The following is a 24,467-nucleotide window of genomic DNA, read 5'->3' as shown; positions in this document are numbered from 1 at the left end:
TTCCGCTAATATGAGATGTAAGCAGTGACCCGGAAGTTAACATAGCCCGTGACTTCCGGCCCAGAAGTTGTTGACACAGCCCGTGACTTCCGGCCTCCCACCTGGATGCGGCGTTCCTGCTTCTCCCGGCTGTGCTCCACGCTGTCCAGGGTGCTCTCCAGCTTCCGCAGCTCCTCTCGGACCCGGCCGGGCAGCCCACCTTCTCCCTGCCGAGCCTGCGCAATCTGCTGCTGCACGTCCCTCTTCTTTGCGGAGATTCTCTTTGTCTTTTGCTAGAAGCATTTGTTCAATAGATGGATAGAAAGGTTAACTCTCTAAGCAGCTAAGCAGGGACATAAGCACACACACTTTAATGGAGGTACAGAAAGATACACTCTTTGGCAGCCAGAGCCCAAACCACATTTTAAACTTAAGATGAATAGTTAAGATGGTAATGAAAGCTCTATAGTAATCAAAGATGGGCATTATTTATAAACGTTTTGTGTTTTTAATGGTAAACAACGTAATCAATCCAGTTTAGTGCTTTAATTGTGTGCAAATTTAGACAGTATTTAATTTTTTTGTGCAATACTCCAGATGGAATTTGGAAAACTATTCATTTGACATAATTCTCCTTGAAGAACTATTTTCTGCCTAAAAACACAAAGTCCCAACTCCAAGTTTTTAAGGCATTTATGCTGTAAAAATGCTAATATCAAGAGATTTAATCCCAGAGTATATTCAGAATGATTAATACGCTGAGATATTTGGGGAAAGTTGTGTTTTAAAATAAACTTTTTTATTGAAGTATAATGTACAAAAAGGATGGTGCACAAATCTCAATATACAGCTTATGGCTTTTCACAAAGTAAACACGCTCATAACCAAACATCTGGTCTAAAAAATTTGGAGTCTTTAAATATTAATGTAGATATCTATCATCTCATAATTCTCTGACTTAAAGTAAATGGAAACCCAAACAACACTTTTACAATGATTGATAACAGCGTAACACTAACCGTTAATTTTTTTGAACTCACACCCTTTTGATAATTATTGAGTAATAAAGCCTAAAGCCTACTCTTTTACATCTACTTGTAATGCAATTTCCATTTTTATGTATTACATATAAAATTAACTAACATTTCCTGTACATTAAGTTAGCTAAAATTTTGTCATTAGAATATTTAATTTGAATCATACTTCCACTTATATTGAGTTTGGCAAGTAAAGTTGATTAAAACTGTTAACAACAAAAGGTGTACCAGAACATCTTTACTTCCAGTTCTAGTCCTTTGTAGGATCTGCTCTTCAGAAAGGCCTGGTACTTCATATAATTTATAAATTCTCAAGCTAGGATATACCAAAGTTATAAACTGAAGAGCAGGACTGTAACATAATGCAAGAACAGCGGTCTCAAATATGAAGCAACTTGTTTCTCTCTCTGTTTTCCTTCTCGGTCATTAAAGGAACAATTTAGCAAGTTTTATGATGGTTTTCATAGCTAAATCAACTTTCCTTCCACAATATTCCTCCAGCATTTTGGTATCATCAAATCAGTCTGGCTGATCATTTATCTTGCAGGATATTATGAAATACTTAATATTTAATAGAACAGAAGTGTCAAACTCTTTTAACTATTCAACTGGGTTCCCTCCCGAGCTCCCCATCATCCCCCTCTAGTCAGTGGATAGACTTACTACTCTTCATTTCTCTGGTTCTGTCAGTAACTAATCAACTTCGCATAAATGCACTGGAGTAAACTGGCATCCTACCTGGTGATGAAGGAGTAGCTGCTGTGCTTCAAACAGATTTTCAGTGTCCAAGATCTTCTCGGCTTGTTCCTGGATTTCTTTAGAGCCAGTAATTAACTCTTCAAGGGAACTTTTAACTATTTCTTTGTACTGGACACAATCTCCAAAGTTGCTTACCATCTTTTCAACCTAGATTTTCATGAAAAATCAATCAAACTGTTTAGATTAGGGACATCTATAGAGAATTCCAGATCTTCAGAATCAGGGAACCATAAGTCATCCAAGTGATGATTTTCCCACGTATGCTTATAAATGATTTCAGGAAATACCGGTAACTATCTGTTGTACTTTACATTCTTGCATTATCTTCCCATGTACAAACTCATCAGATTCATAGGACACACTGTTCAGCACAAATATTCTTGCCAAAGTTGGAAGGGGTGGGGCCCTGCCTGAATTGAAGTAGATGGGTTTGTAGAGTTTAAATCTACAAAGGACTATAAACATTTAAATATAGATCAAGAAGTTTAAAATGAGTAGGGCTTACCTAAAAGTGATGTTACTGGCCTGCTGACTCATCATGAGTATTTTATGATTACCAGCTATCAGTTACTGAGCATTTACTGTTCTAGGCACTGTAGTAAGTGCTTCACGTACATTATTGCATTCAATCTTGATGCCACCTTTTGGGGTAAGCATTTTTAGCCCTGTTTTATAAGTATAGATATCAAGTCCCAGAGATTTCAAATGACAAGTTCATGGTTACATAGGAAGTGAGGTATCAGAGTTAAATTCTAATGTTGGGTTTATTTGACTCTCAGGCCTTAAATTGACCATGAAATAATGCGTCTAGTAAGAGTAAAAAGTGTGGATCTGTAAGCTTTGTACTTTAATTGGAGATCATTACCATGAACTAACATATCCAATGATGGTAAGGACCATAAATCAAACATCCTGCTCATCTTCTCCACTAATCTTCAGGTGGACTATTCTGTTCCAACTACACTTTCTTTATAAAATTACTGTTACCCTACAACCCAAAGAGAAGGAACCTTCCAGATTCCTCACCTAGAACTGTTTATTTAGAGTGTGAGTAAATGGTTTACCTCTGACAGCAAAGTCCCGAGAGCCTTGAAGGAACTAGATAATTTTGCCAGCTCATCTCCTTGCTTTTGGGCTTCATTCTCAGAAGAAACTTCAGTCAAAATTTTAAGCCTGGATTTCAGCCAGCTGAGAGTCTCACCCTTTTTGGTAACACCATCTCTGATCTCCTGGAATGAAAGAGCACCTTTGATGAATAAAATACAACTGGGAATCATAACTTTGCAGCAAGAAAGGACTCAACCTAAGAAGGTTTGTAAGACAGAGGTAGGAGAGCCAGGAATTCATTCACCAGAGGAGTGTTTGCTTATTTCACTTTCTGTTCACATCTTCAACAAAAGTCTACAAGGGCTAGGAAGAAATATTTCCCCAATGCCAATACCTGAAGTGTAAAAATCAATCCTATCTACACCAAAAAAAAAAAAATTACCTTCATAATTAGATGACTAGATATTTATAGATATTTCCTTGGTCACAACAAATTTTCTCCTAAAAGTACTGCAGAGGAGTATGTGACACCAAGATTGGGAATTATAATGTAGAATAAACTTTGTTACCTTATTTTCTGTGAGCTGCAAGGAACATGGTATTTTTTGAAAAAAGGATGGAAGAGTCCTTTTTAGTTAGTTGACTTCTTTTGTAGAAGAGCTTTCTTGTTGAATATTATTGTGGATGCCCTAAAGATTTATTTTAATTTCATTAACTCATATTTTATGCCTCACTTTGGTTAGCTTTTGGAAGTCAATACCCCAACAGTAAGATGCACAAACAGGAACACAGCTCTAATCCAGGAAGGGAGGGCTGATTGGCCAAGAGAATGCCAGAAGAACTCTGGGCCTCAGTCCTGGCAGGGCTAGGGACCAGGAAAGGGGTGATTGGAGCAGCCTGTCCCTTCTACATCCGCTCTGAGTTGCACAAGGACGATGGCCTCCAATCACGTGTGCTGTTACAAGAGGGTTTTACAGGGCAAACGTATTTGGAGAGAAATGGTTGGTTTTAGAAGCAAGAGATTTCTTCATTCTAAGATGTGATTTAAAAAAAAAAAAGATGTGATTTTTGTTTTCCTTTTTTAGTATTAAAACAGCAGTCAATAGCAAATACAGATATTCTTTCAGAGGCATAGCATGGTATCGTTGAGTACCTCTAGCAAGTAAGGGGATTACACATTCAACAGGGAAAAACAGAAATCAGACAATAGGAATAGAAAGGAAATACATTCTCATTAACAGCAGCTCTGTGACTTACAAGGGTTCAATATGTTGAAAGATAAAGAATGTTCACAATAACCTGTGTCTACAAAACCAAGAGCCAAGCTAAGGGGGAGACGGCTGCTGTGTGACAACCCCAGAATGCAAACTGGGTTCAGGCCTGAGGTTCTGTCGCCCTGGCTGAGTTTATCAGGCTCCACCCACGCTCACAGGGGTTCATTCAATCCAGGCTGCAAGTGACATCGAAATGATGCTCAGAAACCTTGCCCAACTCCCTCATTTTCTGTAACCTGGTTCTGAGTGGCTGAAGATATTTAAAAACCTATAGTGTTCTTGTTTCCTCTGACAATTCTTCAATGTCTGCTGTGTTGTATGCCCATGCATGTAATTTTCCTCTCAGGAATCCCCATTAGCTAAAGATGCCTAAGAGGCACCACTGAGCATGACTAAATCTCAAAGCTAACGATGATTCAACAGGAAAAAACCCCTACTGTTCTCCCCAGTAACAGGAGGAGACTTATTTTAAGACAAATTTCAGGAAGTTATTTTTTTTTATAGAAAGAAAACAAGACATCAGTTAGAATGTTAACTTTTTTTTTTTTTATTAATGGGTATTTTCCAGTAACAAAATATGGCTGAGAACTTACCTCTACAGCACGTTTAACCTCTCCATGGTTGGCAGTATCGATGGCCTCGTTTTTAATCCCCTTCAGTTGGGTCTCCTTTGTAGAGATCCAACAGGAAAACTCAGAAATTCTGAAATAGCACAAGTATTTTCTTATCAAAGGGAGAAAATATCCCAATGGTCAGAACAGATTTTTTATTTTGAATTTATTTATGGAAATTTAACAGTCAACTGATTAGAAAATTGGTTAGCAAATTTAATTCTACTGATTAGCAAACTGATGAACACATTTCCTGGAAAAGTTTCCTTTAACATGGAGCTCAGGGCAGGGTGGCTGGCCCTGTGCTCAGTCATGTGAAGGAAAAAGAAAGCAGAGCAGACCTCAGCTGCCAAAGAAGATGTCCCAGAGCCCGGGAACCTGGGAGAAGGAAGGTACTAGGTTTCTATGGAGGAAAAGGAATACTTTTGAAACATAAGGCCTGCAAAGTCTGGTTCCCTGTTACGTATGTAAAGTCAGCATATAGATACATCTTTTTTCTTGAAATTGTAATTGAATTTTTTCATTAAAAGTAGATGATCTACTTTTTCATTAAAATTAAAGGTGTTGCACTTTGTGTTACTCTGGCTTCACGTGTCTGCACCAGATTGGGCCAGAAAGCCCCCAGGTCTCTCTGGGGGGACATGAGGAAATCAGGGAGAAAGAGAATTGCCTAATTCTGCTTCAAAGAAATAACACCTGGGTCACTTGGAAATAAAGTGTTTCATCCTGTTTCTGACTGAAACTCATTCTTTTTTATTAAACAAAGCAGTTTTGTACTAGAGCATGCACAAGATCCCACAATCTGATTTTCTTTATTGCGTAAGATGAAACATACATCACTGCCTGTTTTGCAGTGCTGTCTGAGTTAACAGAATTAGGAGAGGCTACATCCTGCTCTGGGAGCAACCCCAAGACTACCTGCCACTGTAGTCCTTCCACTTGTCCGGGTTCTCCACCAGCTTGGCGTAGGTGCCGCCAATGGCCGCTCTGAGCTCCTTGAGGGTCACGTGACAGGTCTCAGGCGTGTTCCGGACTGGGTCCCGGACCGGGAGTTTCAGACACAGTTCTTCAATGAGCTGTAGCCTTTTCTCACAGACATGATGAGGACCTTTGTCACCGAAGAAGACCTAGTGAGCAATAAACATTTATATATTCCCTGTGAGAATCCACACAAGGCTTTCCTATTTTCCTAGCAGATTCCTGTCTGGTCTAGCAGTGTAATGTAATGACGTTATCGAGTGTTTTCAGACCCAAATGAAAGTATCAGTTCTATCCTGAAGTAACCTTGTGACTCCTCCTGACGGCACCCGGGGCGTGTGGGACATACCCTGTGCTCTTTGATGATCTTCTCACTGCCTTCCTGGGGCACCAGCTTGGTCTCTCGGTCCAGCTCAGCTCTGCATTCTTCCACAGATTCTAAAAACCTGTTCTTCTCCACCTCAATCTTCAGATGAAGCAAATGATACGGAGCTTCTCCTTGAAGATCCTACATTGCATAGGAAGATTCAGAAATATAGGGTACCATTCCTGATGACGTACATTTCCAACAGAGGCGGCAAAAACCGTAAAACGGTCCCTGCAGGGCCGATGTGATTTAATCCCTAACTGTCTGCATCTGGCCGCTGTGCTTTGTATGTTTCTAAGTACTGGGACCACAGCGGATCTTTTCAGCCTGCCATGAGTTGGGTGTTTCCACAGTGATTATTCTATTTAATTTTTGCAATAGCCCCACACAGAGTTAACGCTCCTATTTTAAAGATTAGACCAGTGAGGCTTGGAGTTAAGTAGAAAAGCTGGATTTGAATCTAAATTTAAATCACGCACTGATTCCACATACCCTCTCCCTAGCACGGGTCCTTTTTAATTTTGTCAAAAACCCTGTGAAGTAGGAGGAACAGACATTATACTCATTACACAAGGGGGACAACTCAAGGAAGCCTTATTAGTGAAAAAGCCAGGATTAAGCAGCCCATGGCTCTGACCACCTGCCATGTCCTCTTTCCCTTGGAGCATATATTGAGAAAACAAGCAGGCCAGCACGCAAAAATTTTACATTCTTTTCTGATACAAGTATAAGCTTCATCGTTTCCTTTAGTCCTAGTTTATTACTTTAAGCAACTTGTCTCCTATAGCATTTAAAAGATTCCCTTTAAAGTAAAACACTAAGATAAATGAAATGTGAGTTGGGGCTTTGGAAAGACCAGAACATCCTATATCCTAGAGAGCTTAATGTAAGTGTGTATATAAAATAAAACACAGCCCTCAATTACAGTCTCTTTTCCATAGTGCATTTATGATATGTTGAGCCTTAAAGATGTCTTTAAAAAGTTGGATTTCTTTAAGAATTTTTTTTTAATTTTCAAATTTAGCAAGTAAAAAAGTTATTTCTTGGACTGTGTTTTTCTTATGCAAAGGGCTGATGTTTTTAGTCTGTGCTACTAAGATTGAAAAAAAAAATCCAGAAAGTAACACAACCTGATGGAGAGTGTTCTAGCTGCCTAGCTTCTGGACCCCAGGACTCCTTCATTAATACATGTGCAATTCACCACTCAGTATTCCCTGGTGACAGCGCTTGTCAGTCCGCTGCTAGAGTGGGCTCCCTCCAGCCTGCCTCGAGGACCACAGCCGCCAAAGGGCCTCTGGTACAGTGTGGCTGCTTCCCCTGAGATGCAGATTCTGAAGTCGGCTTCCACCTGACAGGCCCTGTGCAGGTCACCAAAGTCTGCCTGAGCCCAGAGGATCCCTGGACACTGCCCCCACCCCCCTACCCCCAGCCACCGCCCTCAGATCTCTGCTGCTCCTTTAAGGTACTAACTCAAAACTAATGACTTGCTTCACTCTTTTCTGCTCTTCAAGTGGGCCCATTTCTCTCCTTCAAAGCTTTCATAAAAGCATTACTTACACTTATTATTACATTTGGACTTATTATAGTTTAACTTTTATTATTTTGCAACTAATTATCTCCCTTATTGGACTCTAAGCTCTTTGGGAAAAAAAGATTATGCTGTGTTCATCATTGAATCCTTAACCAATAAATGTTTTTATTTGTATTTTTTAAATCATAATAATCTAACCCACACAGTAAAATACTTGAAAAAGCAAATATACATGTATATATCTACATGATACATAAATGCACATATTTATATATATATATATATATATGTTATATATATTATTATGTTAGGTATACTACTGAAATTATGAAACATATCATAATTTCAGTAGTATACCTAACATCACTAAGATGAGAAGAGTTTATGAAATGTTGCTGAATTAGTTCAAAGCCTTGACATTTCTGCCTCTCAAAAACAATCAGGAAAAGGAAAAGAGTACTCTTAAGTAATATGATAAAACTGGTGCAACTTAAAAAAAATAGGAAAAACAAAATTTCTATCATATTTTATCCAGTTTTATTCAAGTTCAGTTTCTTCAATGGGAAAAGCAACGGCAGTGACTGACCATGAACTTCTATGAACTGGACCTCCACGCCCTCGTGCTCTGTCCCACCATCGTGACAAAGGACGCTCCCATCAAGTCCTGACCCACCTTCCACTGTTTGTGGAGTTTCCTCACAGCTTCCTGCAGGCCCTGCTGCTCCCGCTCGGGGAGGATGTCCGTGAGTTCGTCACAAGCCTTCAGGAACGCGTTGAGCACCCTCTGATCCAGCTGACTGAAAAACTCCTGCCGAGGAGACGGGGACAGTGGTTAAGAGTGCTGGGCAGAGTCACAGGCAGCATCAGACACCAGATGGTGAAGGAGTCGCCTCTGAACCAGCCTCTCAGCCAGCTGCTGCCCTCCTCAAACCTTCTGGGCAACAACCAAATATTTTTTTCTTTCAGGAATGAATTAAAATTATCTCTAGTTATGAGTCAGAAGCCACTGTCTCTGAAATTTAATGGGGACTTTTTATTTTTTAGGAAAAAAATACTTTGCAGTTTTCAAATTTGGTAGAATATTCTAGAAAGCCAGTGGGAGAGTCTAAAACCTTGATTCCATAGTGATGAGAGTTCTAGATCCTGTTCAGTAAAAAATCAGAAGAATAGAGGCCAGGCCTGTGCCTCACAGTTCTTTGTTTCCGAATTGCAGTGTGTTCCAGGCCTCGTTGGTTCATTATGGGCCATTTCCACATTCCCACCAAGCGCAAACCCAGGAACCACTACAAACAGTACATTGCCCCACCCAACCAAATTCATGTGTTGAAGCCCTAAGCTGTAGTGTGAGGGTATTTGGAGGTGGGGCCTTTGGGAGGTGATTAGGTTTAGATGAGGTCAAGAGGGTGGACCCCTCATGGTGGAATTAGTGCCTTTATCCAGAGAGACAGCAAAGCTCTTACTCTCCATCTTCCTCTGCCTTGTGAGGACACAGTGAGAAGCTGACAGTCTGCACACCAGGAAGAGTCCTCACCCGAACCCAGCCAGGTGGGTGCCCTGATCTCAGACTTCCAGCTTCCAGAACTGTGAGAAAATAAATCCCTTTTGCTTAAGCCACCCAGTCTGTGTATTTTTTTATGGCAGCCTGAGCAGATGAACAGAACACGTGCACATACACACACGACTGAGCCTCACACAGTCTCAGATTATGTATGCAGAGATATTTTGAAACAACAGTGATTCAAAAGAGAAAGTGCCACGCTGCAGAGATGTATAAACTTGAACGAGATGTTGGATGATCAAAGACATTGACTCTAAATTCAATCAGCGGTATCACAAATACATTGCATTCATCATTTGACAGTGTGGTTTATACAAACATCCACCGAAATTTCAGGAAAAATAACTCAAAACATATATTCTCAGAGGGTCCATCATCTCTGCACACCATTTAATAGATTACTAATATTCCTGATACTGAGATGATTTAAATAAGTAGGACTGACAGAAAGACAGCTTCACAACACTGGGGCAAGTTGTAGACTAGCTACTAAACTTCAAATGACAGGGCAGATTTATGACATGAGCACAAAGACTTGGCCATCTAGCTAAAATCTTCTCTTAAAAAGAATATGTTGGTTATGAAAGTTTTTCAGCTAAACAGTGAATTAGTAACTTGGAGAGCCTGGATTACCTATCCTGTGATTCTCCACTACTCTAAGAATGGCCAGTTGTAAGGCAGCTCATCAGTTGCTCTTGGAGTTCTTTTTGATGCCTTTTCTCTGGGTCTCACACCTAAAAAGTTTCTGCCTTCCTAACTCACTTCTCCTCCTCACTCGCCTCCTCCTCCTCCTTATTCCCTCTCCCTCTGTCTCTCTCTCCCTCTCCTTCTCTGTGTTAGATCAGAATGCTCTGTTTATTTTCTATCCAAGGTGGCCTGCCTACGTCCCCAGGTCAAGTGCCCACCCGCAATGCACTCACTGTGTGTCTTTTCAGGAGGTCTTCTGGATTCCCCTTTTCCTCCAGGCCCTCCTGTGCGATCCTCAACACCTTCTCCAGCTCTGCTCGAGACTCCTCAAATTTCTTCATCAAGCGGCTGTTCGTTTCCACGTGTTTCTTCCAATCGCCAGTTTTCTTTACCATATTCTTGATTTAAAAAAAAATAATCACAATGGGATGCTGCTCTCTCATTACTGAAAATACCATTTTGTTAAAGAGTATTGTTTCCTTCAAAAAACACTTGGAAATACATATCACTATGATAGGAATAACCCTTTTAATATTAATTAATATTAGAGAAAGAAGTAAAATGATTGGTTTCCAAACACCAGTAGACGAGGAGTCTTTTAGCAAGAGTGAAGGCATGGAACGCGGTGACTACGGGTCCTGGTCCTCAGAACTCTGCCTCGCTCACGTCTCTAAAGTGGGTGAAGAACTCACCTGAAAAGCAACGTGCACATCCGCAACCTGTCTCTGGAGCTTCGTCTGATCAAAATGCTTTAACACGTTGCTCAAGGTCACAAACTTTTGAACACTATGACTGCCTTTCTCAATTTGGGTCATGGCTTTCTTACAGCTTTCTTGACAAGCTAATAGTTCCTGCAAGGAAAGGAAAGCCACACAACACTGTTTAAAAGGGCAAGAGAGAGAGTAGCTGTTACAAAACATGAACATCATTATTCAGCTTTTAGGCTTTTCATCAGCAATGAGTAAAGTCCTAAGCACAGAGAGAAGCACTGCTTTTCAGAAGAGCACAGTTTTAAGCAACCACTGAAGTCAGTGCTTTTTATATAAGGCATTTAAATGTCATGTTGAGTTTTTAAGCTTTTTTTTTTTTTTACATATCATGCTCATCTTACTAACAAGAGAGTGACAGAGCATCGAAATTATTCTTTGCCTAGTGCCTGCACTCCTCCAACCAATAGGTCTATAATTTATTGAAAGAACAATCATGAAATCCACCTACATGTCAGGTTATAATCTGACTAAATAAATGTAATACCAACGTACATTGGACTTTACTGAAAGAGTGAGATGCAGCAGATTATATACTATTTGTATATCCTAAAATATACAACTTTTGAATTCTTAAGGCTCACAAGCTATCAACCTCATGAAGAAAATGGCAGACCCCAGACCCTAACACAAAAGGGAGCAGACCAGTGGGTCTGGGAGGACTTGGCAGTGGTCACACATTTGCAGACGAGAAGCAAGGGTGACTCAGAGGCCCCCCCACCTGTGACTGTGAGCTGGCATCACTGCAGTGTTTCAGTAGACGGTGTGGAAACTACCCAGCTCAGCCCAGGACAAGCAGTCATGTTTTGACTGGAAGCCATACCATTTGCACTTCAACATCCTCAACTGCTTTGAAAAAAAAAAACATTTCAAACTGGTTATTTGGAGACCAGTTTGGGTAACTTAGATGCAAATGTTAGAGCAGGGTTTCTGTTTCGGTTGGGCAAAACAGAGTAAGGACATCCTTTTTCCTTTAGAAGGTTTAGAAGGTAAAAGAGTAACGTATGTCAGAAAATCTGAGTAAATATTATTAACATTTATTATCATTAAAATATTAAATACAATTTTAATCGTGGAAGGATGCTTTGATGGCAACTCATAGCAATTTGGGAACCCAAGAAATGGCACTATGACTTCAAAATGAAAAATAATGTTTATCCAATACAATGGGAACCCCTCAGAAAAGGGTTTGGTGGTATAATCATTATGACCTTACCATTAATAATAATAATAGTTAATAATAATAATAATAATAATAAAAATACTGGTTGCTATCAGTTATGGAGTAAATATTATGCAGTGCTATGAGTTCATCACATTATAGAAAATCCAATGAAATCTCCACAACAAGTTCTGGACAAAGGTGCTTCCACCTCCATTTTAAGGCGAGGGAAGAAAGCTAACCAAGGCTTTGCAATCTGCCCTGTCAGGTCTGAACACCTGTCTGACTCACGTTAGATACTCTCTGCTCTTTCTGCTAAATGAAGCTCCCTTCCTCCTGCGAATCTATTTCCACGAACACAAGTGGCAAACCTTTTGCCCATTACTTTCACCCTCCTCTGATGCATAGGTTCATTTATAATAAACCAACCAAATAAGCCAATTAACTGCAACATTCAGGAGGAGGCTGCTCTGCACACACATCTGCTTACTAAAAACGGGAAGAAGAAAAATCATCATTGCCCCAAATACATTTCTAGAGTTTTCTGGTCATGTAAACAGGCCAAGTCCTAGAGGCAAGATCTCATACGACACAGATGATAGACACTTGATAAAAATGAAATGCAATTATTTATTTCTGTATATATGTAAATATATACAATTTAAAACCTATCTGAAAAACTTTTATCTGTATGAATACTTGCATATCTGTACCTATAGATACAAGAGTTTTACTTTATCTGTGGTAGATAGGGTTTTCATCATTGACAAGACATGCATTTTTGTTTTGAGTTGCCAGGACTACTCTAGAAAAATGTTTCTTGTCCTGTCACTGAATTTCTATCACTACAGGCACCTCAGTCTTATTACACATGCTTCGAATTAACTATGGATCCTGAAGGGCAATTTTCCTTACCTGATGTTTCTCTTTAAAAAGAGAGCTGGATTGTGCCTCGTGCTCAAGAACTGTTAAAATTTCATTGATTTTCCCAAGTGAGTCATAAAAGGCTGTCATCTGTTTTTCTAATTCCTCCAACGGTATCAACAGCTGTTGAGACTCATAAAGGAGTGGAGAGTAACAGTCTTTGACCTTTAAAAACACAAAGAAAAAATTCCATGAAAGGCCATTAAGTACCACCAGCTCAGGGCATTATTCATAGCATTTTCTTCAGGAGAGGGTCATTTTGTGCTTACAGATCTCCAAAGACATTCTTAAATATTTCCCGGGCACTGTTAAATTTTGATGTTTAAAAAAAGTACTACTATACCACTGAGACAAATAAATGTTACAGAGTTTTCTCATGAAAAATCATCGACATCGTCCATCTGGATAGCACTTTTTCATATAAATGATGGGAGTGAGTCAGATGGTGTCAAACTCTACTTCACAAACTCTGCAACCATCCTCAATTTGGCCTCAAAATCCAACCTAAGACAGTCAGGAATTATCTAGACCAACCTGTACCTTTTAACTTTATTTTCAAGAACCCTACTACTTGAACCCTTAACTCCAGACAAACTTACAAACTTGTTGACTCACTCTTCCCAGACGGCTCCCGTGCCTTCCCTCCTCCCCCGGGCTCCATGCTTGGCTACTTCCCGCTTATTGACTTCACCCTCATCCCAAGCGCTCAGGTCATATACAAATTTATTCACAAAGGTTCCCACCCACATTAGAAGATGTCTCCCTAGTCTGAACTGGCCCAGCCCTCATCTGTCATTTGCCTTTTAAGAAATGTTAGTTTATACACCTGCATTTTCTTTATCCTCACGATGAGCTCTTGGAGATGGAGATCTCCACAAAGTCTCAACCTTGTCAAATTTATGTTGGGATCCAGGACCTCATACAATCCTCTAAGACCTTCCTGTCCCCCTCATTTTACTTCAAGTTGCTCCCAAAGTATCATTAATACTTTTGGAAACCAAGGAGAGGAAATTAAGTACTTGTTAATAGACCTTTTTTTTTTTTCCTTACATTATAACGATTCCCATGCTCCTGAATTCGCTGCCTGAAGGAGAAAACCATCCAAGGAAATCTACTGTCTTTCTACTGCCCCAAGGCTCTGCTAGAATCACTGAACAAAATGATGAGAATCTGCTGACGTGTATAAAAATCAGTGTACTTTATAAATCATCCCTGGACACAACAGAAAACTTATCAAGATGCTACATCTAACGCAGCAGTGAAGAAAGCCTGATAACTTAACATGTGTCTAAAGGAGTAATTTGCTTTCCCAGAGGTCGCCCTAAACTGCTAAACCTGACCTCTGCTGAAATGTGCCAGCCCAAGACAGGGCTCTAAAAGCTGCTTGCAGGTTTTCCAATTGATAATGTTGACTATGAATTGTACCCAATCTTCGTAAATAACCTCAGCTTGAATGTTTGAAAGAATTTAAAATTAACATCTGATATATACCAGTTTGACAAAATGTTTTTTTTTTTTTCATGACCGTGATTTTTCCTGTTGTTACCTATCTCATTTATTCCTCTTTTTCCTTAATTCTCCACTGCTGATTTCATATCGGCTACTCTCTTTCGACTTTTCCTCTCCCAATAAACAGGACTTTCTGCTTTCTTTTCTTTTGTTTTCCAATTTGCCATTATGAAGTTTTTTTAGTCACTTATATAATCACTCCTTTCTTTTAATTGATATTAATTACCCGATCTAAGTGGGCTTTTCAAACAGTATCATCTTCATAAAATTTAACCTGAAATGGATAAAAAAATCCCAGTGGAACTTCCAAAGCACTTAAGAAAAATCCCTCAATAGAACAGAAAAAGCTTATGGCTAGTGCTTGATATTCATGCAGATCCTTGCACAGACGTGTCCTAAATGTATCTAAAGTCCAAGGTGAACTCTGTGAGATGAAGAGGGGAGGATTGTCAGTGCTTTGTGGCAAGGCAAGCAAAAAATTGCATAAATAATCTTAGAGTGGAGGTATGTCAAATACATCTCAATAAAAGGATATTTGGGAATTCTTTCTCATTTAAATATTTGATCTTTCCCTCCTCCTCCTCTCCTACTCTCTCCCTGTCTCCTGTTTTGTCTTATCACTTTTAACTGTCCCCCCTCAAGAAGAGGCCTATCTACAAACATACAGCCATTGATAGTTTTAAATTAACAGAGGTAACGCTTGGTATCAGCTCCACAGTTTCATTTTTAAAACTCATGACAAAGTTACTAGATCAAGAATCCCCATGAGACATAAAAACACGACCTGTTAACACGGAAATGATTTGCCCCAGTGACAGAGGAGGGGTCAGGCAAGCTGACGGCCGTGCTGGCCCCGCACAGAGTGTCATGCTTTAAAGTGTCTTCCCACCTTGCTTAGCTGCTCTCTGAGCCTGGACATGGTTGCAAACATTTCGTTCGCTTCTTCTTGGGAGCTCTCTTTGGTAATGAGATGTGCTGTCTTTGTAATTATCTTATACTGAGCGTCCATCACAGGCACCCTCTGCTCAATATCCTACATGAATCATTGAAACAGCTATGTTACCACATGATACATTTTCTCTTAATTTCAAGATTCTACAGAAGGCTGGACACACATCAACATGCACGGAATAAAACTCTATATTCATAATCAACTTTTGGAGATTCTAGCTTTCGCTTTCCTTCACTATTAATATATTATAGATTAGTGATGCCATAGAAATACATGTGTAACCATAAATCCTTAAGTTAACATAAAGATAAGCTGAAGTAATCTTTACATTTTTGACGTATGTATGATAATGTAGTATGTGAACATTGTATCAGGCAAATTTGGGGCAATTCCTCCCATTTTAAAAGTTAAACAACTTCCGTTTTCTTAAAAAAGGCAGCATATCATAATTGGAGAAATTTATAAATTAGAGATAATAAGTTAAAGAAAATTTAATGCAGTCTTCTTACACCAGAGCCAACATTTCACCATTACATCATTAATATTTTTCCCTGTGTATGTTCACTTTCATTTTGTATTTTTACAAAAAAAGGGATGATACTACTTTTTGCTTGTTCTACTTAATAACATATTAGAAAAGAATTTCCATATCATTCAATATTCTTCTGCTACTTCATTCTTTTGAGAGCTGCAGGGCGTTAAAGTATATAAATAGCATGATTCACTTAGTAAATCCTTTACCGTCAGGGGCATTTATGTAGAGGTGTTATAAACAGATATCTGTTTTCCCCTAGTACTTTATCGTTTGGTTGTAGAGAAGAAAAAAAATCTCTGAATCAAAAGACTGTTTTGAAGTTACTCTATGGTAAAAACACATCTTTAAACAATTCAAATAGATTTTCTTATGAGAGGTGCAAGTCAGGAAGTGCACACATGTCAAAATGATGTCAAGGAGACACAGAAACAGCTTTTGCAGTGACCTGAGTAACTTCACGGATCTTCCTTTTTATAATAGAATGGGCTTTCCACTTTTGTGTTCCAGAAAACCAGCTCACCTCCAAGTCTTGAACTAATAACTTCACGTTAATAAAAGAGACTTCCAGTGGCTCAGAGAGTTTCCTGTGGGCTTCAGTTGCAAAGTCAGACAGGGCAGTAACACAATCTGTGTACTCCTTCTTCATTCTGTCCATCTCGTCGGCTCGGGCATACTGTTAAGAACGGGGAGCGGGGGCAACACAGAAAATCATTCAGCCAGGACTCGGGGAGCCTGCAACCTTCACTTCTTTGTACTCTCTGGCATTGTGAGTTGGTAAGCAAGACTTTAATTCCTGATCTAATTTTAGATACACTTGAAGTTAGTCCAATTACTGTGAAAAGAATAAAGGAACTGGCGTAGAAGCGAAGAATTACGACTTGAAGCATGAATCATTCCATAAGTCAGGCCCATATGTCAATATAATCCTTAGTCAAACTATACATTTCTGTCATGTTCCATTATAAATGGGAAAGACTAAAGGACCAAATATAAACCTAACAGTTCTAAACACAGCTGTACTCTACCTTAATAAGCCCATGCCATAACAATGGAATAGTCTCTAACCAGACTGTTTATCACAACATTTATGACACATGCATGTTCTAGGCATATAGATTTGAAAAACATACTTGCTTGACTTCCATAAACAACTCCCTCCACCGCCCGTTTAGCAGCAGTAACTGCTGTTTAAGATCGCGGGAAACCATCTCGTCACATGTCTCAATCAGAAAATTGCCAGCATCGTTCATGGCGGCGTGCTGCTGTATCCAATGAGGCAAATTTCGAAAAAAATCCTAAACAATAAATAATGTACACTATTGTAAGCCATAATCCCCAGGTTAATAAATTATATGAAAGTAACCAGACTAAGAGAAATAGCTTTGTTCTAAAACTTGTGCAAATTTTAAGGTAAATCCTAATCTCTTTCCAAATGCAATTCTGTGATAAAGAAATTCAAAGATGTGAACTAGAACAACTGAGTGTCTTTTCAGAAGAACATCCATGCCACAGCGTTTGCTGAAGACAAAGCAAAACACCATGACCATTTTCTGTTCTTCCTGTTTTACAGACGAAAGAGCTGAATGTCTATTGAGTGTCAGGGACTTGTACACAGTTTTCAGGCTAGTGAGTACCAGAGCCAGAGTCACATACAACACAAAATACTTTCGGGAAACACATAGCTTTCTTAAAAAAATTTAAACATACTTTTGACCTGTTACTTTTGATTTTAAAATCTGAATATAGCACATGAAAATAATTAACAATCATGGAGGGGGGGAGGGGATAGCTCAAGTAGCATGGCACATGCTTAGCACGCATGAGGTCCTGGGTTCAATCCCCAGTACCTCCTCTAAAAACAAATAAATAAACCTAATTACCAACCCCCAAATCATGGAGATAAACCACTGAAGGAAAATTTTTAAAAATTAAAAATCTCGGCCAAGAATACTTAATACAATGGAATCCTTTCTTATTTACACTCTTGGCAATGAAACAGCAGCCACCTGATTTCGAGTTAAATGCATGTGTGCATGCACATACATACACATATACACCACAGTAAAAACCAAGGATGCCAAAGATAATTCAGTCATAAGCCATGTGTGGGAGGGCTTCCTGCATAAATCAACGAGGACACTTCTGTTTCTGGTGGTTACAGTCCCCTGGATGAAATGAACACATCTGCCATCTACCAGGGCACTGCCAGTCTAACTAGAAAAGCAAAAATCTGTATGGGTTAAAGTTGCTCAGCTACATGAGAATTTTTAATCTATATGAAATACAGAATGGAAAAACATAAAATTATACATCTATTTGTATAACAAAATAACAGAAGAACTAGTCTTGTATGACAAACAGGAATTCTAATGTAAGTTCTACTTCTCAGTGGGAATCTGGTCTTTTAATATCTTTTACATGTAAGTTGTTTTTCCCTGGGAAAATGTCAGGCTCCCGTTAAGAAGTATATATAGGGAAAGCAGTCCATTCCATGGGATATTTTAATGTAAGTGATATTAAAGTAAAACAGTAACTCTTTCAAAAACATAGACATCTGTAACCGGAGGAAAATAAATCACTCCTATCCAGAATAAGACCCTTAAATAGGAGTTGATAAAAATTCAAAAAAAAAAAAATAGAAATAGATAAAAACGTGGTGACCTATTTGTTGAGCTGCTGTGCGCCAGCACACAGGTTGAGTACTACGTTAGCTAAAGTTGTTTTCATCCTCTCTTAAATTAGGAAATTCAGAGGATGTGCCCTGGACGTGCCCCTTCAAGTACAGACCTTCCTGTGTGTATAGCGCCCTCTGTTGCGCATGGGGCTTGGCTGCCACTCCATCAGTTACTGCTCTTCTGAATGCAAAAGTCAGGCACTGTTTTAACATAACTTTTATAAAGCAGTATATTTCTTGGTCTAAAATAATTTACTAACCTGAAAATACAGCTTTTCAGGCAAAGTCAGGATTTTTTTGTGACATATTTGCAAATCTATAACCCTCCCTAGAGAACCTGGCTGTGAGAGTTTCTTATTTCTAAATCCACCTGTGCTAATTTCCTTTTGTAAGAAGCAGTCTTACCTTCTTGGCATGTTCTGACTGATTTAGCATTTTCTCAGCATCCTCCAGCCAAGCCTGAAGACTAGCCACAGTATTGCCGTATCGGTCCCAGTTAGCAATGACTTCTTCCAGCATGCTCCGCACGCTCCTGACTTCTACTGAGAGGTTCCTCCACTGAGCAGTGGTTTCATTCATGAATTTCATCACATTCTCAGCTTCCTCCACTAAAACACGAACCAATTATAATCCTTATTTTACATTTTAAATATACCAAACCTTTTTTCTAGAGTCTATCTGCTGGTGTGCATTTATAATTCTCTAGATTATATAAATGTAATAGATATAATGTTAGAATTACATTCAGCCAATGTTGGGAATATGTTATATCTTATCCACAGGTTTCTTATAAAGATTAAGGATGATACAGCTAAACTTCCTGATAAATGGGATGAAATATGACATTTTTTGCATTTCATGTGCACTCAAACAGACACATACTTAGCATCAATCACAAATGCTATAGTTCATCTTCAGCACATATGACAGACATATCTCCAAACTGAAACAAACGTATTTTACTTACACTAACTTAAGTTTTCATTTACCTTATTATAATACTCAAGCTAGTCATTTCTAACCTTTATTCCTCAGAATTCAAAATAGGTTTGAAAATGACAATTTAGAAAATGAATGCTTCTTTTCCCCTCTTTTAGAAGACTAGGCATACAGACATGAACACACCCACCCACCCACACACACAGAGGAGAACGATCATGCAGGTCAGGCACTGCACAAAGTCAAGTGGACTGAATACAACATGTGCCGCCCAGGCCAATGGTATGGTCACAAGGAGATTTTGTAGAGAGAAAAAAAACCCGATTTGATCATACAGAAACCTGTAGGTTCTAAATTCTACTGTATTCAATGCTGCAACCAGCTCTGTCTGGTGTTTTACCTGAGCCATCGGCTTTGACATACATCTCGGCTGTCTGTTTCAAGATCTGGTATGTCACTTCATATTGTTCAAAGAACTTGCTGTTTTCTATGAAAGACTAGAAAAACAAGGAATGGTTAGACGATAACCAACACTGGCTTGCATAGCAATGCCAAAGTCAATTTTCAGTATAGGTATGTGGCTATGTTACCCAAATTTACCAAACTCACTCCTCTTAAAAATATCAAATTAATTCAACAGCCATAAGTAAACTGATTATTCTGAGGATATAACTTAATTCCACACTTTTAATTCTATTTCACCCCCAGACTGAGGAAGTATTATTTATATATCTTCTCCACCCAAGGGTTTGTTTATAAAAGAGACAGAAGTTTCTCCGGAGAACCTGGCTTTAACTTTTAGAAAGCACTAAATTTGGAAGAACATTTTAAAGTTTCCCACTGTGTTTTAGCTGTGGGATTCTGTTGCTCTTTGAACAGTAGTCTGGTGAATGATGGCTCTGAGGAATTTCAGGTTATAAATAAATGGCACAATGCATGAACACTTTCTTAAAGTAAAAAGTAAATGCAAAAATGTTTACAAGTAGAAAAATGCTAAACAATCATACATTCCATCCATGTTATCCACGCACTCATATTTCTATTACCGAGTAGAAAACCTAAAGATAAGACATGTCTATATCTGTGTCTGTATGCAATTTACATATGTAACAGTTACTATAAGCAAATGGATGCTATAAAATTGAGAAGAGACCAAAAAAATCCTCAGGTAAATTTTATAATTGTTAACTTCAGGCAATATGAAATAATTTTTTGTTTCAAAAAATTTTCCCATTTCTCTAAAGTGGAAAATTAATGCAATTATAGGTAACGGCATATTACCAAAGACTCCTTAATTTCTTTTAACAGCATAATTAGTTCCTATGATTTGAACTCAAGAAAATACTTGGTAAGTGCCACTGGTATAAAATGCAAAATTAGCCTTCAAAAACCAGCTGAAGTCCTGAATAGTATGCTGATGAATGCTTAATGCGGAGATGCAAAATGCTTGTGTGCAGATGCAAAACTATTCATACAGCAATTTCTAGACGTCCCTAGATTCTACTGATAGATGTTTATCGTATTTCAAGATTACATTAAAAATTACATATGTAATGCATTTCATATCATTTTATGTTTGCATTTACTTATATATTAACTATTCTTTAAGGATATAATGAGTAGAGAAAGCTATGGATTCCCTGGAATGAGGGGTTCCCTGATAAGTACTTTATCCAATAACCTTAAAAGACTTTATTATTTTTGGATGAGAGTAAAGTAAGTCTATAGTGGTCTGGTTAATTCATTACTTAGCCTTATGTCCCATTCCCTTAACCTCTGCCTGCTCCCCAATTGGGGAAAGAATGATTTACTACAATTTAAATTTTGAATAACTTAACAAATTATCAGGCCATGATTTGATCAAAAATGGAAAATTACACTTCATGTTCAAGACACTGTAAGAAATTGGAGAGATACATATATTTGGCAAAATTTTAAAACAGAGTCTTTATTTAGTTTGGACACAAATTTCAAGAAGCTAATGAGAAAAACAATTGTTCTAAGTGTCAAAGAAATGGAAAATAGTGTCTCTACTGGATTTACCTATTCTTTTGCTAGAGAGGTTTACAAATTCATTATAAATGAACAAGAAAGAAGAGTTATTTGTAGCTTCATTTTTGGTCCAGAGGGGCGGTGGGGGGAAAGAATGTCTTCAGAATATTATAAATGTTGTAGAAATTCATTTAAGTATTTCTGAGCTTTCCTATGAGGAAAACTCAGTAATTAATTTTTGAAGGAAGAAACCTTGCTTGTTAACTTTTAATTGTTTCATTTATTTTTGCCTTTTTTTCTGAGTCCTGAGTAATTCCATTTAGTAACACAAATTATTTGTCTATTAGAATCACTTTTGTAGGAGGACCACTAAATCTCCTTTCTGCTGTGAGCTATCTAGACAGAGTCAGAAGTAGGCAAAAATAAGCACAAGTGTATATTTAAAATAACAAGGACAGGATTATTTTATTTCTTTCAAGTTCAACAAATAAGCCATGTTGGTCAAAGGACTTTCAAAGTTGGTGGCATGTCAAGAAAAATAAGATATCTCTTTATGTTACAAAATTTAAAGTATTAGTGGAAGAGACTAAATTTCTACTTTGAAAGATAAATATGGGTATGATAAGTAAAAAGCTCAATTTCACTCAAAGGGGGCTAAACCAGACAATTTAAGATTTAAAAAAATCAACTTTGAGAAGTCATTTCATCAGAACTGCCTATTTACATTAATAAAGTCATTACAAATAATAGAACAAACATTCACATGACTGGTGCTGCATTCAGACAGTCTACACTTCCAAGAGCTCTTCTTTTCTCTTATGTGAAAGAATGAAATGTTGTCCTATTCCTTCCATTGTAAAACTGAAGCACGAGTTAACTAACATGGTTATGTCAAGAACAATTCCGACAGCAAGAACCAAACCAATTATCTTCTGATTGACGTTACAGTTTGCAATCTCTTACCAGGAGCATGTGGCCTAAATTAATCAGCAAGGATTTGGGAAGTCTTTTCCAAGAATTCCTTGAGGACTTAGCACTTCTTCTTGTAAGTGGCAAGGAGGAAGCACATCCTCTAATTCTCTAACCCTTAAAAAAAGGTATCTTTTTTTGCAGATGAGTAAGATTGAATTGAGAACTCAAACTAAGAAAGAGATAATTATGGAACCCTTACATCCCAAATATTACTTTGCTTATTTGATGATGTAGCAGCATATGGCTCATTATAATATTTTTTTTTTTTTAGAAACCAAGGAAAGGATTGCATTTAAGAAACTGATTTTGTGATTTTATTTCAATGTCTTCATGCACTTTGAAATAGCCTGTTCTAAAGAGAATGATTTTCCTGCAAACTCCAAAAGAATGAGAGCAGCTCTTGGGGTGTGAAATAGAAAACAGTATGTATCAGTCATTGTTTCTTAGAAAAATTCCTATTGTTCTATTGTTGTTATTATTAAAAAATCTGGGAAAGATTAAGTCTTCTAGACATTATTTGTAAGGTCATGTGGGTAGTGAGTATCTGAGCCATGATTCGACATATTTCTATGCGACTGGTGGCCAGGCTTCAATAACCCCCCCCCACCTTACCCCACCCTGCCCCAACACCATGCTGCCTGGAACAGAACCAATGGTAACTAGCAGCCTAGTAGGGAAGTATAAAATACTGTCAGCTAGAGACCAGCATGAAATGGCACTCATATTTGTATGAACGACATTATTTAGTTCATGGAGCTACAAGTGATCATTTTGATAATTTGGTCTTTTCAGTTTAAAAAAAATGAAAAACAAAAAACTTTCCCCAGGCAATTGTGTTTGAGAGTAAAGTTCAGTACTTCGAGGGCTTTTGATTCAGAAAGATGTGGATTCAAATCCAGACTCCACTTCTTACTGACTGTGCCACCTGGAGCGTTCAAAGGCTCCGTTTCCTCAGTGAAACAGTGTGAAAATACCCAGCCTGTGGGGTTGTCATTGAGACAGAAGGTAACATATGTAAAACTCCTGGCACATGGGAAACACCAATATCCCATAGTTACTAAAACTATTAAACAATAAATATATTCAACCCCTTTTTGGGAATAGAAGCACAGGTGATAAATAGGTATTTCACCAAGGGATGAGAATATTAGGAAATGTTCATTAAAATCTGCTATATTTGTTGAGCAATGATCAATTTTACAAACAATTTGGAGAGTTACGTTGGGAAACAGTTTAAAATTAGCAGCTCAGTGGAAGTCTCTTTATGAAATAGGCAGAAAGTACTGATTTTTTAATCACTAATAATGATTCTCTACTTACAGATCCTTTATTTGAGAAGTTCAAAGAGAATTATCAACATCTTTGTGTTGGAACATTAACCTGGTGGAACAGTCCCCATTAGGCGTTTCAATCTAATTGGCTGTCCTTAAATAGCTAGAACAAAGACGGATCCTGAACAATTACCCACTGCGCTCACTCGTATCACTTGACATGACTAAACCTGAAAATATAAATGCATATCTGAATTTAGTATTTGCAGAATTAATGCCACTGCCTAAACTTAAAAAGATTAGGTTTCTCATTACTTTCTAAGATCATGCAAAATGAATAAGGGAACATGTAACAGATTTCACATTTTTTGACAAATAGTTCCTAGAAAATTGTAGTAAATCTAGAGAAACATCCTATTGGAAACCTGTTAAATCTTTTTTTTTTCCAAATGCATGTTGTTCATTTAGCACTTAGAAAATAAAATTAAAATATATTATGGTTCTAGGATGCTTCAGTAAAGATAAGGTTTCAATAAATACTCAGTCATGCCAGTTACAGAGACACTGAAACAGGTTAGAAATGGGCTTATATTTTAAATTTATTAATTTATTATTTAGAACTTGTGATTAAACAAATGGAACAGTTACAGGACTGAGATGCCCTTTTAATATTAATTTTGCAAGCAAATTTGTGTTGCTAATAAACTGAGGGGGGGCATGTTTAACTAAGAGGAATAAACTGCCTGTAATAATTATAATTCTCTGATTACTTGTAAATGGACATTGTTAGTTACAGAACAACCTACTTCCTTTGCTAATTCAGAGCTACTGTTCTATGTAAATACAGGATTCTCTATACCAATAGCCCCAAATATGAGACAATCTTTGGAAATTAAATTGATACAGAGATTCACAGGCAAAATTTTGCTTTTCCTGGGTGCA

At 38.0% G+C, this 24,467-nt stretch overlaps 1 protein-coding gene across 16 annotated transcripts in view; it reads right to left on the bottom strand.

Moving 5' to 3' along the window:
• Window positions 1-24,467, bottom strand: part of SYNE1 (spectrin repeat containing nuclear envelope protein 1) — a 427,973-nt gene that overhangs the window by 270,946 nt on the left and 132,560 nt on the right. For all 16 annotated transcript variants that reach the window (XM_031456562.2, XM_064486565.1, XM_031456561.2 and 13 more), the window contains 15 exons: window positions 19,691-19,787; window positions 18,757-18,959; window positions 16,808-16,972; window positions 16,198-16,350; window positions 15,080-15,223; window positions 12,673-12,846; window positions 10,521-10,679; window positions 10,062-10,226; window positions 8,257-8,391; window positions 6,035-6,193; window positions 5,626-5,834; window positions 4,690-4,798; window positions 2,840-3,004; window positions 1,755-1,922; window positions 102-272 (listed from right to left, as the gene is read on the bottom strand). In XM_031456562.2, coding sequence (XP_031312422.2) covers window positions 102-272; window positions 1,755-1,922; window positions 2,840-3,004; window positions 4,690-4,798; window positions 5,626-5,834; window positions 6,035-6,193; window positions 8,257-8,391; window positions 10,062-10,226; window positions 10,521-10,679; window positions 12,673-12,846; window positions 15,080-15,223; window positions 16,198-16,350; window positions 16,808-16,972; window positions 18,757-18,959; window positions 19,691-19,787 — 2,376 coding nt within the window. The remainder of the gene's footprint in view (window positions 1-101; window positions 273-1,754; window positions 1,923-2,839; window positions 3,005-4,689; window positions 4,799-5,625; window positions 5,835-6,034; window positions 6,194-8,256; window positions 8,392-10,061; window positions 10,227-10,520; window positions 10,680-12,672; window positions 12,847-15,079; window positions 15,224-16,197; window positions 16,351-16,807; window positions 16,973-18,756; window positions 18,960-19,690; window positions 19,788-24,467) is intronic.

This window comes from Camelus dromedarius, chromosome 6 (assembly GCF_036321535.1).
Source record: "Camelus dromedarius isolate mCamDro1 chromosome 6, mCamDro1.pat, whole genome shotgun sequence".
Taxonomy (NCBI): domain Eukaryota; kingdom Metazoa; phylum Chordata; class Mammalia; order Artiodactyla; family Camelidae; genus Camelus; species Camelus dromedarius.
Note: the sequence above shows the minus strand (reverse complement) of the source record. Positions and strands in the feature narration are given on the sequence as shown.